Consider the following 19,914-nt stretch of genomic DNA (forward strand, 5'->3'; position numbering starts at 1 on the left):
ATATATATATATGAGAGAGAGACATCATTAAGTTTATCTTAGCTAGTGAAAAATTAGTGCAATAAATTAGTTGTTATTCAACTTTATATAAAAATCCATTTTAAAACCATTAAGAAAGTAATCTTGCAATTTTTTCCTAAGTAGTTATGGTTAAACATAAGAGACTGTTCACCAATTTTTTTATTCTAACATGTAAATCCTATCAAAGCTTTGTATCCTTGTCTCTATCACTCTGTCTTACAGCACCGAGAGTCTAAAATGTATCCAATTAACACTACCTATGTGAAACTATTTTAATGTAATAATGAATCCATGACTGGAGAAATAATGTCTCCAACATGCTACTGCCACAGCAACATGTATAGTGGGTTCTGGAAAATTACACAAGATTCTCTAGTAAATTCAATGGCATGACTCTATACCTTGAGAGGAGAAGATGGAATGGAGGGACCATAGTTCAGGCCGTCACTAGAGGCACTGCCATGAAGAGAGAAAATGGAGGCTCGAGTGGAGTAGATGCTGTCATTATCAGGAGAATACTGAGACTCAAATGTAGATTCATCTGCTAAGTCATCATTTGTGTCCACCTAGAAGTAATAAATAAAATTTTAATAATTTTACCAGTATCACTGTGTCCACTTAGGAATAAAAAAGTAACATTAGATGGGAATTTTGTTCTACTACATATATAACAAAATCTGTAGTTTTAAAATAAAGAATATTTTCTACATGACCTTTTTAAAACATTAAAAACTGATGTGCAACAAGACAAGTATGAACTTCCCAACTGTAGCAGAGAGACTACTATAGAAAGTTATGTTATTCCATCAATAAGGGTAACAATTAACAAAGGATCTGGAGCAACTCTAAATATTAATCAGTTCCGTAAATTAAGAGCAATATTTAAATTTATCCAGTTTAAATTATTTTTTTTCACAACAGGTACCCAACTCCTAAAATTCTGTAGTAAAATAATTCATCATGTTTCTTATTCACAAAAATAAACTTATTCAATAAAGGAAGTTAGTTATTTTTAACATATATTAAATAATACATCATGCCTAATTTGTTTTTAATAAATTTAAAACCATTGAAGTTATAGAGGTCCAGATTTTAAGGATGAATATTAGAGACTAAAGAGAAAATATTTGGTATCCATGCTGAAACTATCAAACAATGGGCCTAAATATGATATGGTCGGATAAAGCTGTAAGCTCTAAATTGGTACTGCAGAGTGAACTAGAGAATTTAATCATATTATGTATAAATCCCATAACCATCTTCTGTGACAGTCATAAAAAAAAATTGTCATGATGAGACTGAATCTCCTCATAAAATTCAATCACAACGTAGAATGTAGAACTAAACTACTTTTTGTTTTTGCTATTACAAATATTTCCTGCCTTGATGACAAAATGTGCTCTATTTCTTTGTGATGCCAACATACATACATGTTTACTAAAAGTTAGAAGCATTATAATATTATGCAAGGTAATGCTCTTGCAAAAATTTGGTCATAATATAGGTTGGCCATATTATAATGACCCCCTAACAATGAAGTTTAAATACTGTTCAAACTCACTATTGAGTCACTATGTAGAGATTTACATTTTATAATATGTACTATAATCTAAATAGTATATATTTAATAGTTGGTAAATATTTAAGTAACATCTGAAAGTATTATCTCAAAACAATTTATATAATCATCAATTTATTTAATTATTGTAGAGTCCAGATAAACAAAATGTCCTTTACAAGATTATGTAGCTCATTAAGGAGAAAACCCAAAACACCTGCTACTTTTATAAGATACTAAGCTCATAAAAATAAGTGAAGTTAATTTTGTTTCTCTTTGGCATTCATTTAAGGATATTCAAGGAGCTCATGTATATTCTAGAACAAAAATTATTTGGGAAACATTTCTAGATACCATATTTGTATCCTGCAACATACCAAAAAAATTATAAACTAGTCTTAAAGTGTTAAACTAATGCCATGGAAAAGAGAACTAAACTTTTACTTCGTATGCTAAACACTATAATATGAAATAATTATATTTATTGAAATATATGCGATACTTTCCAAAGTTTTATTCTAAAAGCTGATAATTTAAAAACATTAACAGGAAGAACTTTCTCCCTAAAAATGAGGATTATAAAAATCAAAGAAATAATTCATACTGTAGCTTTGAAAAAGATATGTACAATTGATTATAACAACATAATGGAGAACTTTATAGGTTTTAAAACTCTAGTTCACAACCACTCAAACAAGTACTTCAAAATTGGGCACAATGCTTCCACCCAATACCACTGTAACAGTGATGTCTATAAATACATATTTATAAAGAAAGGATTTTGACATATTCTTGAGACTTTCATGTTCTCAATAACCAAACCGATTTATGATTTTCACATTTAATAGCAAAAGGAAAAATATACCTGTTGTCTCATTAAAATGAAAACACTGAAATATAACTGAGTAATAAACAGTTAAGTAATACCCAGAGATCCCAAAGTAGGAAATTATAGCAATTAAAGCTCCAACAATTTCTCATATAATGTAGATTAATGTTTTATGTTGGCATAATAAACTAACTAAATTTTTCCCCCAAATCCAATAATTTAACATATATCACATATTGTATTCCTACTGTCAACTTTGAAAATACTGACATTAAAAATAAAATGCTGACCTTTCCAAAACATAATGAACAAAGAATATAGTAAGACCATAGAACATTCTGAAAGACAAAACTAAGACACGTAAGATTTATGAAAGAAAGCTTGTTAAGTTGTGGCCACTAACCAGAGCCAAGTCAGCCCTGAAGAAGGCTTTGTCAGCCAGTCTCTCCTCGCAGGAGTGTGGCAGGTAGAGAAAGGACTCCTCTTTAGCAGAAACATAACCTTCTTCTGGTGAAAGCTGCAGGGAGAATGAAGCTCAGTGTTTTGAGGATCATGTAATGAAAAAGTGAAGAGGAAAAAGAAGAAAAGGAAAGGGAGGGAAGAGGGAAAGAAAAATAAAAAAGATGGAAAAAAAAGGAAAGTTCAATGAGAACATGATTTAACAAAGAATGATGAGCATGGAAATGGTATTCATATTCAACATACTTATTTTTTAAGACACAATGCGAATATTTTTCTAATACTGTTATTATCTGGTAAGTGAGAATCTTTATCTACTTTTGTTTTACCAAATATTTCTGCCTGATCACAACCCTTTGCTTAAAATAACTATTTTTTTACTTTTATGAGGCTTAATTAATCTTCAGCAGGTTTTAACAGCCTTGTGTACATGTGCATTATTTATTTTTTTCCATTTTAGAATATATAAGTGTACTGGCATTTTATTTATGTCTTGCTTCTTTGGAAAACCCAGCATTAATATCTTGAATTTTATCCTCAGTTACACAATTTTCATTGTGACTATTCATGCTTTATTTATGATGATATTCTCCATAGACATTTGCATTGTTTTCAATTTATGTGAAATTTCTAGATCTTTAAAAGCACAGCACAAGTCAAACATTTTGTATGCTGAAGTTGGCCATTTTCAAATCTATTTGAAGTATAATAGCACAAAGATTAAATATCATTCCGTCTAGAGCTATTATATGAGTATACTCAGAAGAAAGCATTTCATGATTTGTCTAATGTTTGTAGTGAATATGACATTATAAACTTTGCTTATTGCAAGGGCATTGGGTCTTTTCCCTTGGCATTAAAATATGTCTTCTCAGTGAATATTATATAGATAAAAGCATGTGAAATTATGAGTTAAATTAAGCTGACCTGATTTGTGATTTTTCTCTGTACTTTATTCCTTTGCATTGATATTTGTGTTGTTGTATGTTAAGCTGTAGCCAGAATGCTTGACCTTCTGATATACTTTATTTTCAACTATCCTTAGCTTGTATTGTTAAGTTTATGTAGGCAGAGGTCAACCCAAAATATTCTAGATTAGTATGTTGGGAGTTTTAGTTTTCTTATTTAAATGTATGATTGCTTTTGTAACTGAGTTTGTATTCTAAGTATCCTTAAAAGAAATCATAGAGCACACTAACTAACACAGCAATCCTCATTGTTAAGCGGTTCCTTTTTTAAGTTTTTCTATAGTTTTTCAATAGAGCTGAAAATTATTCCAGAAATGAAAGCAGCCACGGGGAAAGTTTGGGTATTATACCGTTTTAAAACTCTGTAAAAATACCCCAGATTAAACAGATGTCTCCTAGCCCTTCTTACTTAAAATACTGAAAGCCAAGTAGAAAATATTTCACATGTCCTATTAAATGCCTGAATCCATTTCTGCTGAAATATGTTTTTGTCTTTAAAATGATATAATGCAAAATAATAAAATAATAAATTATAGAAGTTACTTGAAAAATATATACTGCATTTTTGACTTGTGAATCTGATACCTGCTTGCAATTTCTGTTGCTTTTCTAGAACTCCAAGGTTGGGGCAGGCAGATATGAATTTCTACTCTTTCTCTTGTATTAGGGTATAACGGACATAAAAATTTATTAGTTTCAAATATACAGCATAATAATTCAATATTTGCATGTACTGTGACATAGCTCAACAATAAATCTAGATAACATAATGTTTTTACAGGAGATTATCAAAACTATATCTTCTATTAGTGATATAGTCATTTTTATCCACCAACTATCTTACTAAAAATCATGGAACTTTTCTGTTAAGTTGTAAAATAAGAGTAGAAAAACAATTTTAAAATAATCATGTATCTTTGTTATGCCTTACTAAATATTTAAAAATGTAATTTAGATGATAAAAAATGTTAGTGAACCATACAATGAAGTCTCTTAGCTTAACATGATTGAAAAAAAAAAAGAAACTACTTGTACACAATCTAATTAAATTGTGATCTGAAGCTACTTATTTATTATTTTATAACCTGAATCACACTCAGAAAATCTAACACTTTGTTTTCAGCTCTGATAAAATGGACTAAAATAGGTATTTGTTTTAACTATATCACCCAGTATCAGCAATATATACAAGAGCTATATTTGGGGAAAACTTTATTTTTCCCACACATGAGTTTAATAGTAAACATTACTTTTTTTGTAAAAGTTATTTTTCATATACTGCAGTGCATATTGATTTGATGTATCAAATAGTCTCATAAAAGACATTTATTTTGGGCCCTCTCTGGTGGCCCAGCGGGTTGGAGCACAGCACTGAGAAGCCAAAGCCACTTCCGCATGAGTTCGATCCCTGCCTGCCCCGGAGGTGATACACATGGCACAGCAGACCTCCCCTGACCCGCCCGCTGCTCCCCTCAGCAGTGTACTTCGTCCATCTGCCTGTTCTGCCCCCCACTCTGTCTCTGGTGAAGCTTCTCGCCACCCCTGCACCTCTGACCTGTACCCCAGTTCTGTATGCATAAATAAAAAAATCTTTAAAAAAAAAAAGGCATTTATTTTGAAACTAGTTTACAATTTTTCTTTTTACTATCTGGGTATGGTTTATCCTTAATAGCAGTTAAAAAAAAAAAAAGTTGTATTTTCTCTTCTTGGCTTATCAGAGATCTTAGCCAAATATATTGTCAATCTTGATAAATGCATTGTCTATAGTGCTCTATCTTCATCCCTTCCATATTCCCTTTCTTATTGATCTTTTCCCTGATTTCTATAATTCTGGTTTGATTTCAGGTTAAATTAACATATTCTTTTATCTCTGTTTCTTTTTTCATAAGAAAGGTCATTAAAATTTTATAAGATCATTATTTTTTTAAGAATTAAAATTAATGAAATATTTTTATTTTTTTAATTCTTAAAAAAATGACATTATAATTTTGGGAGTACAACTTTATCCCACCATATGTCCAGCGCTTCACTACCCTCTCCCAAAACTCCAGTGTTGATGTGATGTCCTCTTGCTCCCCGAGCCTCACTCTTTCCCCTCTCTCAAGCACCATTTTATTTTTCAAAGAATCTAGAAATGATTGTTGCTGTGCTTTCATCAATTTGTTTTTCTCATTATTTAAATCTGACAAATGATTTTCATGTTAGTAAAATTCTTTATAGAATAAAAAATGGAGCATGAATAAATAATTAAAAAGTTAACAAATCGTACTTACTATTTTAACAAATTCCTTCTCAAAACTTAACACCTCTGCTTAATATTTCTGCAAATATAGCTATGTGTTTTCTTAAGAGTAATATATTTGAAAATATACTTACATATGTAAAAAACCCATAGGCACTGAGAATGTCTCTAATAGTCTTTTTATTTCAGTGATAATTCATATGCTGCAATAACCATACTCAATACAAATACTACTGTTATGTAGATTTGTTAGTTGTTGTTAATATTATAATAATTAAAGTTATATACACTATTCCCTCCAAGAGGACAGTTACAAGTTAAAAAAAAAAACCTTCTATAAGTTCAATTTTTCGTTCTGTGCTAGACAACAAATGTATTAAAGGCAATCTAATATAAAAACTTAAAACCACTCTAACAGAGAGTCTAAATTTTGCCACTATAATAAAGAATTCACTGATAGTTGTTAAGCACAACTAATTTCTCAAATTCCTTACAACATTGGTGTTGTTGTTTCTTGAGAAATAAATTGATTCTGTATTCCTAATAACTTATTAGATAGAAGGTCAAATGTGAACCACATAGCAGCAAATTATAATTTATAAAAACCTATTTTTCTTTTAATCCTTAAAAATGTTATTTGAAACTAAAATAATTAAAGCTAAAAGCAATTCTTTTTTTTTTTTTCCCCCAAATATAAAAAAAGAAGTCAGTCAGAATTCTTACAGGTAAAGGCTTGGCAACTCCTATTCTCACAACCCCTGGTGGTGCACCCTTCAGCGCCTGGACAGCTTCTTCAAGACTGCTATTTTCCAAGTTAGTATCATTGACAAACATAAGTCGATCTCCAGGAAGAAGTCGTCCATCCTTTTCAGCAATGCCACTGGGCACCAGAGAACGAATTACAATCACGGTGCTTGCTGGATCAACTGGATCCTGACAGAATGGAAAGGAATAAAGAAGTTAGCTTCTGCTTGCACAGGTTGTTCACTCTAAAGTGTAGTAGATGGGTAAGTATTTCCAGCATCTCTAAAAATTCATATAAAATCTCTAATGAATTAAGGGAGTACTGGTTATATGGGTAAAAAAAAGTTCTTAGTAGGTTTAGGAAGAGTTCACCTTAAACAATGGAAATCTTACTTTCCACTATTCCTAGGTAAATCTCTGAAACTGAACACAAAATTTTGAAATTATAATTTGAATTATTTGTAAATTATCAGGTTTTGTAACTATCATATATAGTTACAAGTCAGCTTGATTAACTACTAACTCTAAAGTATCACTTACTTTAGTGAGTAAGTTGGAGGTAGGATTTGTCTTTTTGAGTAAAGAAATTGAGAAACATGCAATATAATGTTTGGTATGCAGTGTTTTTCAGTTACACGAGAACCTTAATATTAGAATAAGGCAGCATAATTAGTCCCTCTGAGGTACACAACTCTCTCCAGTCATCAGAGATAGTTTTCTAGTTCAGTATTAATTCATGAGGCACAACAGCTGCACACTCTAGCATTTCCTCAGTCACTCAGCGGAGAAGACAATGCAGGATAAGGAGGCAGGACACACTTGACCAATTTGAGCTTATTCATAATTTAGTCAAATGACAGGAATGCTAGAATTTATTATATATCTGGTTACAAATCTATCGTTCACTTCAAACAAAATAAATATGTACTACCTTTTGTCTTACCATTAAAATAGGAAACATCAATTAAGAACAAAGAAATGAAAATAATTTAGACATACTCCCAATATGATACAAAAGCAATGTATTCCTATGATATACATAAAATATATTCCTTACATTTGTCAAATGCTAGAGCTCAAAAATAAGAAAATGAATTTAAATAATTCAAAATCAATTAAATTAATTGAGCTAAGTATTAAATTATTTAAATTTTATTAACTGATCAAAATCAACTTTAAACTACTTTATTATAGTTAATGTAGAATCATGCATATTACTATTTTGAAAGATTTACTAGAAAGAAGAAAGAAGTCTTTGATGATGCTAAAATTCCTTCTGCTTTTTCTCTGCTATCGATAATATACCTTTAAGACAGGTCAACCTTTAAAAACACTGTTAAAGTAGTACAGATTTACCTGATAATCTAAAATGCTAAACCCAAGTCCTTTGCTCCCTTTTTCCAACTCAATGTGCTGAATATCAGCCTCCCACATGGCCAAAGGTCCTTGTACTTCTTCCACATCAGGCACTGCCAGCACAGGATCCTCTGTCTCTGAGGATCCAATGAACTCACCTAGATCTACATGAGGCTAGAAAACAGACCAGACAGCTCTTATTTCAGAGGCTTAAGGTTAGCAGATACACATACAAATACTACACACAAAAGGGAGATTGCCAGCATTCAGAACAAATCCTCTCATGTAAAATTAACAGTAGCTTATCTTGAAATCTTGAGAGATTAAAGTACCAATTACTGAATGCTGCTAGCCAAAAGAAAAACCTATCTTGAAAAAAGCATGTTTGTAAAAATGTACAGTTTAAAGACCTCCTATAAAAATGTCATAATTACAGCTGAGCAGCACAACCATGGGAGTTGTCATTTTTTTAATCAGCAATAGTGATTGTCTGAATCACCATTGAAGACAGGGCAAAAATGTGAAGCTATTTAACACAGTAAAATAATGATGATGATGATAATAGTAATAATAATTCCTATGATAAGTAAGAATTATTCAAAAAGTAAATGGTCATATGGAAAAATTCCATATTCTATGCAAACAAGGGGCTAAAATGCTCTGGACTTGTACACAATTTCATTAATAAATTAACAAACATGGGCAATATTTGAAGCCTACCTCTATGATTTCTTATGTGTGTTGCCTGAAGCAAAGCAGTATTCTTTAACTCAGATTCAGTTACACATCTCATATAATTTTTGAAGATTAAATGAGATGCATTTATATAGGCTCTAGCAGTAAAATGGAGGTTCAAAATGATTTTTCTTTCAGCAAAAATAAAGTAAATATTTTACTTTATAAAATAACTAAAATAAAATACTTAACTTTAGGTTAACTCATCTTTGTTCATCTGTGCCCACATAGCACATTTTTTTTTTGGAAGGACATGCTGTTGATACAATTCTATTCTCTATATTACTTGTTTTTAATTACTGAAAAATGTAAGACTACTGATACATATCTCTCCACCTTTTTTATTATAAAATGCCACTAAAATTGTATAAAATAGTATGAATATGCTGGTGCTAGATTTTGAGTTCTACACAATCATCCAAGTGAGTATCAAGCTATATATTTTAGCCCTCAAAGTTTTCTAAATTCACGATATGGATTCCTTTATCCTAATGCCATCCTCATTCCTTAAATGAGATGTGACTAATTATGCAAGGACTAAATCTTAACTTTAGATATTTATTCTAAGTACTGAGAAAAATTCACAAACTCTATTTCTTAACATTTTGATGTAAACAGACAAGAATAAGGAAACAGGAAAATGGATATCTAAGTTTCTATATATAACCATATAGTATCTGACATGCAGCATTAAATGTCAAATTGTTGACATTTTCAAAACGTGACTAGTATGCAAATAAGTAAGACATATATATATATATATATATATATATATATACACACACAGAATAATGTGTGTATTTGTATTATACACATTCACGGAATAGTTAAGCTGGGCAAATTATACAAAAGTATCTCTTACCACCTATGTAACATATATTCAGCATTTACATACTAATCTCTTCTATAAAGTATAGTTATTTACTACCATTATGTATCTTAACTTACAGAGTAATTCTCTAAAGCAATATGGCTGACATTTTAGAATAGAAAACTGAAATTCCATAATATAAGGTAACTTGCCCAATGTCACAGAACTGTAGTTCCAGCCTAATTCAAACCCAATTATGTCTAATACAAAGGTCTATTTTACAAGTCATTGGCTATGTGAATAAACCAAATGCCAAATAAAGAAGAGAAGTACTACAAAATAGATAATAAACACTATTATTTCTACTCACTATAGTTTCATATTTGCAAATGATACCTTTTCAGTTAATTCAATATCACATAAGTCCAGGCTATCTAATTCTGATTGGGAGGAGGGGGGCACAGTTCGGCGGCAACACACCACTGTCACTTCTATTGGCAATTCTTTTAAAATATTCACCACATCTTGGTGATTTTCCCCAAGCAAAGTTATGCCATTCACCTATAGAAAAAGATAAGACATACAAACATAAACAACAATTCAGCACAGGAATGCTACTTTGAAATTCTTTTTTAATTTGATAAATATAAATGATAATTACCACAACTCTGTCTTAGAAAATAAAGAATAAACCTGCAGCAATACAATCTCAAATAATTAATGAACAAAATCAGAATTTTGTTGAAATTTGATTTTCTATCATACTCAGAGGAAAATCGCTAACTTTCACCCATGTTTTTTTCTGCCAGTATAGTAATTTGGGAAAAGAGAGTTAATGAAAATATTCCCAAATTATTTTTTTAAGATTTGTTTATGCATAGAGAACTCGGTATAGGCCAGAGGTACAGGGTGGTAAGAGGATTCACCAGAGACAGAGTGGGGAGCAGAGCAGGCATATTAACAAAGTACACTAATGACGGGAGCAGCAGGCAAGACAGAAGTGTGCCATGCCATGTGGGTCACCTCTGGGGCCAGGGATCGAACTCACACTGAAGCGGCTTGCAGCGCTGTATCCTAACCCATTGCACCACCATGGAGGGCCCCCAAATGATAAAGAGAAAAGAGAATGTTATTTTAAAAAAAAACTGACATTTTATTAAGTTAAAAATATAAAATAGTAAATACTGTTGGTAACAGGTTTTAGAAAGTGTGTATGGGGGAAAACACTCAAATTTTGTTATTTAATCATTAAAAATATCTAGAATACCCAGACAAATACAAAAATGAGAACTGCTTGAAATAGAACAAGAAAGGGCCCTTTCAATGTATATTTTTTATATTCTTTGTGATCTAAAACATGTGAATGTGTTAACTACTTTAAAATGTAATAAATGATGAAAAAGTTTTATAGTGCTCCAGAAATGAAAAAAATAAAACACAACAAAAAATTTGGATGTTAGCTCCAATATGGTAGAACAGAATTTTGGATCACCCTCTTCCTTAAAATAACTGTAGGCCCTCCCTGGTGGCGCAGCGGGTTAAAGCACAGCACTGAGAATCTGAGGCCGCTTCCACATGAGTTCGATTCCCGCCTGCCCTGGAGGTGACCACATGGCGTGGCAGACCTCTCCTGACCCGCCCGCTGCTCCCCTCAGCAGTGTACTTCGTCGATCTGCCTGTTCTGCTCCCCACTCTGTCTCTGGTGAAGGCTCTCACCGTCCCTGCACCTCTGGCCTGTACCCCAGTTCTGTATGCACAAATAAATAAATTTAAAAAAAATAAAATAAAAAAAATAAAAATAAAACAACTGTAAAAAAAAATAATAATAAATAATATCTGCTCAGGGCCCTCCCTGTTGGCACAGTGGGTTAAAACACAACACTAAGAAGCTAAAACCACTTCAGCATGAGTTCATTCAATCCCGAACAAAAGTGGAGAAGACAAAGACAAAGACATTCAAGTGGAGAAGACAAAGACATTCAAGTTTACTCCTCAGACTGAGATTCAGTATTAAAGCTCCAAACTGCCCTCCAACTGCGCCTTACGCAAAATAGGAGGAAAAACAAATAAAAGCCCATCACCCCAAATACACATACACACACACCAAATAAGGTAATACACCTATCTAGAAGCAAGGAATTCTGAACACATCATGGAAGAGCAAAATGAAGACATAAATCCTGGAACAACAACAAAAAAGGATACTCAAACAGAGGAACTATCAGGCAAAGACTTCAAAACAACAATATTAAAAATGTCAGATGTATTACTGGAAGGTCAGTCAAAGGCAGAGAGAAAAAAAGAGTGTCAGAAAGAAAGAGAGCTCTCAGATTGAAAAGCAGACAATTTATAAAATACTTTGAATATAAATGAACTGGCAAAAGAAATAATTTCTGATGTCTAAAACTAAATGAACAAATCACCTGTTGAAAAGAAGAGAATCAAGATTGAGGAAACGATGAGAAATTTCGATTAGAATTTGAAATTAGAAGTGGAAAATTAAGAGTAATTGCGACCTCAGAAGGAGAAGGAAATGAGAACAGACACTCTTCAGTAATAGTAACTGCGACTTTCCCAAATCTAAAGAATGAAATAATATGGATGTTCAAGAAGTAGAAAGAATTTTCAAATTATCGAATTTAAAAGGGCTTACACTTAGATATACCATTGTCAAATCACCAAAAATAAAAGATTAAAAAAAAAATTTGCAGGAAGCAAGGAAAAATATATAACTAACAAAAGTTCCCAAATTAGGATTTCCTTGGGTTTCAACCCACACACTCTCCATGCAAGATGAAAATAAAATAGAAGAAAATGTTCACAGTCCTATAAAAAAGAACTGTAAGCTAAGAATTTTCTATTTCACAAAATTACCATTCACACAGGAAGCTATAATAAAGCAGAAGCTAATGGAGTTTACCATTACCAGAGCAGTCGTTCAAGAAATGCTGAAAGGGATCTTTTTACTAGAAAAATAACACATAAATTCCTGAGCAAAATGACAGTAGCAATTCAAAACCAGAAGCGTGAGCAAGGATATTATGAGTCAACAACATAACACCAAGTGGGAGGAAGAAGTGACTAGAACTGGTATAATTAAATGTCAAAGTACAGACATCATAAAAGACTTAAGATACAGAAATTAAAGTAAAATCTTCACGTAACCACACTCAAAAATGAAGAATAGAGATCTATCGATGAATAAACAAACAAACAAAATTGTAGAAATACTAAGGCAAGACAGAAAGAACAAAGAAACAAAGGGGAAAAGAAACAAAAAATCAAAACCAAAATTATGGATAATAAATATCACCTATCAATAATCATCCTAAACGTAAATGGTCTGAATTGAGCAATGAAATTCAGGTTAACATTAGGTGAAAATTTTCAGCCCTCAATACTTTGTTCACTATTTGCTTATTCTCATGTCAAATAATTTAGACTGTCAACTGTAAAAGGTAACCAGGGGGAAAAGTCAACAATTCATCAAGAATATATAGCTGTTACTAGTACTTATGCATCTAGTGTGGGAGCACCTAGTTACATAAAACATTTATTGACACTCTAAAACAACATATTGACAAAATATAGAATTACTATCTGAGAACTCATCACACCACCAACATGAAGGGACAGATCATCAGCAAGAAAATTAACTAAGAAATAAAGGCTATAAATGAAGTGTTAAACAGATGGATATATCACACATGTATGGAGATTTCCATCCCAAAAGAAATGAATATACTTTCTTCTCTATTACACATAGTATGTACTAGGACATAAACAGGCAAAATGCAGGAACTGTTATGGATTTCAACCCACATATTCTTCACAGAAATAGAAATTATACACATGTAATATCTAGAAAAATATTAATGACTTCTTGTTTTTTTCTTAAGGAAAAAAAACAATTATTAAAGTGACATGGAAACACAAAAGTTGTTATACAATCCATCAAAGAAACAATTAAAAAATGGGCAAAGGGTCTAAACAGACATTTTTTAAGAAGATATTCAGATGGCCTATAGACATATGAAAAATAATTTAACATCACTTTAAGAGAAATGAAATTAAAACCACATTGAGATACCACTTCACCCTGTGAGTATGGCCCAAATAAAAAGAATGGAATCAATAAATGTTGGCAAGATTGAGTGCAAAGCAATTTTTTTATCCACTGTTGGTGAGAATGCAGTTAGTACAGCCACTGTGGAAAACATTATGAGATACTTAAGAAAATAAAAATGGAAATTCTGTATGATCCAGCAATACTTCTATTAGGTATTTAAACAAATAATATGAAACACCAGCGTGAAAAGATTTATCTATGCCTATATACATAGCAGTGCTATCCACAATTGCCAAGTCATTGAATCAAACCATGTGCCCTTTAACGGAGATGTGGATAAAGAAACTGGGAAATGTATATTCAATGTTGTATTATACAGCTATGAAAAAGATGAAGTAACGGCATCTGGAACAAAATGGATAAACCTAGAGGAGATTATACTAACCAAAATAAGTCAAAAAGTGAATGACAGAAAAAAATGGTTTCACTCATCTGTGGAATATAAATCCATAGGCAACATGTAGTAGGAATAAATCTTGAACTCAAGAAAAGAATGGTTATCAGAAGGAATGCAAAGAAGAAAGAGGTGGTGGGGAAGGGGTGGGGGGATGGGGTATATAAACAGGTGATTTCATGGAAGGTGAGTGGAAATGTGCACATATGGAAAAAAAATGTATGTCAAAAAGAAATATAAACTATCATAGAAGATGATACTCAATGATGGTGAGGGGGAGGGAGAACCTGCATGGAATTAAATTTACATCAGTTTACATACATATACAAACATTTTGCTTTGTATATACAAAAATTTTGCTACAAATTTTTATTTGTAGCTCTCACTTAAGTACCTTTTGAAGGAAAAAGTGAATATGACAACTTAGTTATTCACTACATTAAGCATCTTGTAGTCTTTCCAGTTTTATTTAAAGGGCTTGGGGATGGCATAGCTCCTTACTTCCAAAAGTTCATCTCCACTGAAAAGCTTCCCACTGTGTCCAACAGGACCTTCTGGTAGAACAGATCGAATAAAATGATGCCCCACTGTTGCTTCCAGACTTATCCCCAACCCACTGTTTTCACTGAATTTGCTCACGTGGGCCACCTGAAAGGAGAAATATCGTAATTCTAGTATTTTTCATTTAGCACTTTTATCGTGTATAAATTTACAAAAACGTCCAACTTCCACAAAAAGCTTCAAAAATCTTATTGTAAAGATGCAAAGTTTGGGAGCTTTACATTTAAAAGGGTACTAATGTCTTGGTTTTATGAACTAACAAACCATATGGGTGCAGTTGGCTACAAGCACCCAAGATACTCTACAGCTCCCATAGATGTTTCTAACAAATGGAGGCTAGGCAAAACAACCACAGATAAATACAAGAGCCTTAAACAACACTAGAGAAGGACCCACACTTAGCGCTTACTACTATGCTAACCCTGAGCAAAGTATACTTATTTCTTTCATTTTCATAAACAGGACAGTTCCCATCCTTATTTCCTAAATTAGGAAAATGAAGTTACTTTACTTTAACCAAGGTCACACAGTTAGAAAAAAAATGTTTTGAATCTAAGGAGTCTGACCTTTCTTCAACCTGAGTTTGAACCCGTTTTTTAAGGTCTTCAAAATAAAAAAACTGTAGGCATTTCTACTTCCCCAGGATTCTTTATGATGGTCATCTTTACCACTGTAATAAACATTCTACTCTCAAATACAGCTACAAGTTTGGAAAGATAAGGTGGTAAGCTAACCTACCACTATTTCATAATTAATCCCCATAATCCTTTGCCACTTTGTCAGCAAAGCAGACTCCTGCTGTACATCTTCTACCTCTTCTATCTCAGCAGACAGCAGTGGATACCCTAAAAAATCATCAACACAATAAAGTTAGTGACAAACTACAAAAATGTCCACATCATATACTTTCTGTACCAGGAACACATTGTAATCAGAATTTGTCTGAAACAGAAGTCATGTTTTTCATCCAAGATGAGTTACTCATTTCTCTATATATTCCAATAATTTAATTTAGCATGTTATCAATTGAAAATTCCAGTATTATTCTAAAAATTCTCTTTTAAATCTTAACTATATTCCTATTAAAATATCTGCTATTATATAACTTTTTAAAAATGAGTTAGGACACTGAGTAACAACAAGATTTGTTCTTTGCTTACAGTAAAAAACCACACAGCCACAAAGCCTTCTATGTTATTTTATCACCTTTATTGTCACTTGGTTCTATAAAGTAAAAAAAAAAAAAAGACTATGCTGTTCCTAAGCAAAACAAACAGAATTAACAACACATGCAACTCATGTATAATGAGGAAATATAAATTAAAAACGTTGGATGTACATTAAACCCCAAATTAGAATGCCACTAATTGGAAGATGGGACCTGAAGAGGAGCTAGAAAATAAAATCACTAAACATTTACATAAATAATATTGGCTTTTACATAATTTCACAATAGAATAGGACCAGTAAACTATACTAAAGAACTACTGGTGCTTCAGTAGTGGGTATGGTGTGGTAACATATTCTGAATGGGTGAGAGTCTACTCCTCTGATTCATACACAAAGTTGGAAAATGCTACCACCATCAAAAAAAAAGCTAAAATAAAAACTGGTTAACAAATTTTCTATTCAGTTAAGTGTTGATTTATTTATTTTCATTGATGTAACACTGGCTTATGTACTTATTGAGGTGTGTTACCCACTGCCAAGGCATCCTTAGTCTTAGTCTGCTCTAATATTTTAAAGTGAAATCAAAGATGCCCACATTTCCTCACAGCTCATATTCATAATCTTTTAAAAAAATCTTTATTCAAATTAATGTTTTAATGTCCTTTTGGTACTTAAATTCAAATTTCAAGATAATTATAAATTCAGATTTATTTAGCTGCCTCCTCTTTACTGGAAATTAATGAGCTTTCACTCCAGGCCTACTTAGCAAATTTATTATGCCTTAAATAAAATTTTTCTCTCGCCACAATAAACTGGAAATAAAAATTACTTTTGTTTCATTTTATGGAAACTAGACCCCCAAACAAGTGTTTTCCTCTTCAAAAGCAAATTCAATTTGCAGAAGGATAAACACACAGGGCTGATAAAAATATAAGGGATCTTCAATCCAATGAGGGTAGAAAGAGGAGAGGAGCTCAGCACCCTCTTCCTCCCACAACCCCTTTTTCTGATTTTTTTGTGTTTATAAAGCTGGGCAATGACTCAAGTAATACAGAATTTTAAATGGAAAAAGTGGAGAATCTGCAAGATGTTGATGAAGTTAATCTGAGATTTGTGTTCCTCCAACCAAACCACAGTCACATACCCTCCATCTCCTTCCAGCTCTCCTAAGACTAGATTTCAGGAATATTTTAAGAATCAAAATGTTCAGTTTTCAGATCTTACTGCTAAGTTAAATGACATGTTCACACTGAAATGATAAGTCAGATTTGTGTGGAAGAAGCAATGACCCCTTCTTATTCCCTGTTTGAAGACCAGCTTTGGGATAAATGCATTAAAATCACTTAAGATTTTTTTTCCTTCAGTTAAATTTATTTTAAAAAGATTTTAGGACTTCTAATTCTAAGACCTCTCCCACCCATATTCCCACACACATATGCATGTTTACCAAAGGGAAACAAACTTCCTGAACCTTTAACAAGATATCCTACATTCATGCCCATATACTCTGAAGTTCATTGTTTTGAAATATTTTTACCCTTTCCCACTATGCCAGGTATTCACTTTAAATAATTTTATCACCTATTTCATAAAAACAGCAAAATGCTATTAACTGGTATGAATTTCACTTGTCTCACTTCTGGGATATCAATTACAACACAAATAATATTTAAAAATAGTATGAGAGGCCTCCTTGGTGGTGCAAGGAGTTAAAGCACAGTGCTATCAAGCTGTCCACTGCCACTGTAGCATGAGTTCGATCCCTGGCCACGGAGGTGACCCACATGACACAGCAGACCTCTCCTATCTCCTCGCCAATCCCCTCAGCAGTGTATTTTAGTAGAGCTGCCTGTCCTGCTCCCCACTCTGTCTCCAGTAAAGCCTTTCACCCCCGCACATCTGGCCTATATCCCAGTTCTTATATGCATAAATAAATAAATCTTAAAAAAGAAAAATAAAAGAAACATTTTCTTATATATATATATATATATATGAATAATGGAGCAGATATTTTAGAGAAGTATAAAACTTTACTAATAGTGCCTAGTAAAGGGTAGAATTTGCATGAAGGGAGGTCAATCTTGGACTGTGATGTTCAGTGGATTTAAGTTACCAAAGTATCTCTAACTTAATCTGATTGAGTGAAGCGCACAACCTAAAAATACTATAGTAATTGGACAAATTACATGTTAAAATGATGCTGCTGTAACATTTTTAAGCAGCTTGGAAGATTTTAGGTTTATAATAATGAAAGAAAGCAGGGGTTTAATAATTTATCTGGACAATTTCTTTCCAAACCCACACCCTTACACTGAAATTTACAACTTTTGAAATTTTTAGAAGTGAGAAAAAACTTCCCAAAAATCTGACCATTTCATTCCTAAGAATATGTGTTTTCAATCTCCAGAATTGATTTTAAATGCTTTATCATTTTACTGCTGTTTGCTCAATAAAGACACATGCTTGCACAGAAGTAAAGGGACTGAATTAAAATAATTGATTTTAGTAATCCTTAAAGGCTTCTGATTTCAAATGATTTTTATATACATGTAAAAAGAATGATGCAGGAAAATATTCCAAGTAAAATGAACTAATTTATCTACTAGATAAGTTAATAACATCTATAAATAAGAGTTAAAAATAGTTTTAACTAAGTTTATTTTTATATTCATAAGAAACACATATCTGTAAAATAATTTATTTAAAAATAATTTTAAAAGATACATAAACTGGGTCCTGGGTTTTACCTTCTTCTTCAATTGGTAATATGCTGGTGCTTCTCCTCAAAGATAAAGAGTCTTCATCTTTTTCATGGTTTTCTTAAAGATAAGAATAGCTCATAGTTATATCTTTAATAGAATCAAGCACTTGAATTTTTCCAATCCCACTGAATTTATATGAACACTTTCCTGATAGTTTATATTTTGCAGGTAACTTTTCAATAAACATATGTATTAAGAAAAGTTTTATTAATGGGACAAAGTATAAATATTCCCTTTGATTTGCCTATGTCCTAGAACTGCAATAACTAGTACATGGCATAAATTACAGACTGATCAGTTTGAGAATAAAGCAGTATTTGTATGCCAACAGCCTTTCACCTATGCACTGTTATACCTGTGAGATACATGGGGATGTCAGTAACTTTGAAACATACTCATGTACAAACAGCTTATGAATAGCATTTCTAAATGCGGAATTTAAGTTGATTCCTTCAAGGAAAGATTGGATATTCAGAGATACCACAGGTTTCACATAAATAAACTGGTGTCCCCACTAGAAAGAGGAAACACTGCAGTGAAATACAAAAGTAGGCATGAGACAGACAGTAAATGACTGTGCATGTTTCCAACTGAGAAATGGTGATTGAGTAGGACAGGGAGAAATATGCTTTATTCAGATGTTTGTTTCCACAGTTAATGCACATATGGTTGATTCCAATTAATCTCAACTTCATTAAGTTTCTATTTTCTTGATCCATAATGAACAGTTAAGGGGTGAAATCATTCTTTAACAAAATTATCTGAGAAGCAGAAAAAAACCTTAAGGACATGAATGTCTAACTAACTAGATGAACCTGGCATTACCTGTACTTATGCTGACATCAACAGGAGATAAAACCATATCTTTTGTAATGTCCTCCCTTGAAGGGAGCTCAGCTTCTTGCTTCATTCCTCTTCTCATCAGTGTCAGGTGCACGGTTTGTCCTGTGTGTCTCAACACTTCTACTGCCTGCTGATTAGTAAAACCCTGAAGGTTTGTGCCATCCACCTGTGATTAAAACATGACATGTTTAAAAAAATGGATAACTATATTACCAATTCACCAAATACATGTTTATTGTTTGTAAGTATGAAAAGAATGAAGAATAAGTACTTCCCTGACAGGGAATGGGCAGTGATGGCAGGTACTAGGATTTTGGGATTAGCTTATTTTC

The 19,914-nt window shown here is 32.3% G+C and overlaps 1 protein-coding gene across 3 annotated transcripts in view; it reads right to left on the minus strand.

Annotated features, from left to right (window-relative positions):
* MPDZ (multiple PDZ domain protein) overlaps positions 1 to 19,914 on the minus strand; it is a 134,407-nt gene that overhangs the window by 70,238 nt on the left and 44,255 nt on the right. For 2 of the 3 annotated variants that reach the window (XM_004677661.2, XM_012721487.1), the window contains exons 11-19: positions 19,565 to 19,748; positions 18,725 to 18,796; positions 15,546 to 15,652; positions 14,748 to 14,894; positions 10,120 to 10,284; positions 8,178 to 8,351; positions 6,801 to 7,010; positions 2,812 to 2,925; positions 423 to 587 (exon numbers count right to left, since the gene is read on the minus strand). In XM_004677661.2, coding sequence (XP_004677718.2) covers positions 423 to 587; positions 2,812 to 2,925; positions 6,801 to 7,010; positions 8,178 to 8,351; positions 10,120 to 10,284; positions 14,748 to 14,894; positions 15,546 to 15,652; positions 18,725 to 18,796; positions 19,565 to 19,748 — 1,338 coding nt within the window. The remainder of the gene's footprint in view (positions 1 to 422; positions 588 to 2,811; positions 2,926 to 6,800; positions 7,011 to 8,177; positions 8,352 to 10,119; positions 10,285 to 14,747; positions 14,895 to 15,545; positions 15,653 to 18,724; positions 18,797 to 19,564; positions 19,749 to 19,914) is intronic. The other variant, XM_012721488.1, reaches the window with a different exon arrangement.

Source organism: Condylura cristata, unplaced genomic scaffold (genome assembly GCF_000260355.1).
Source record: "Condylura cristata isolate star-nosed mole 26May11 unplaced genomic scaffold, ConCri1.0 scaffold00006, whole genome shotgun sequence".
Taxonomy (NCBI): Eukaryota; Metazoa; Chordata; class Mammalia; order Eulipotyphla; family Talpidae; genus Condylura; species Condylura cristata.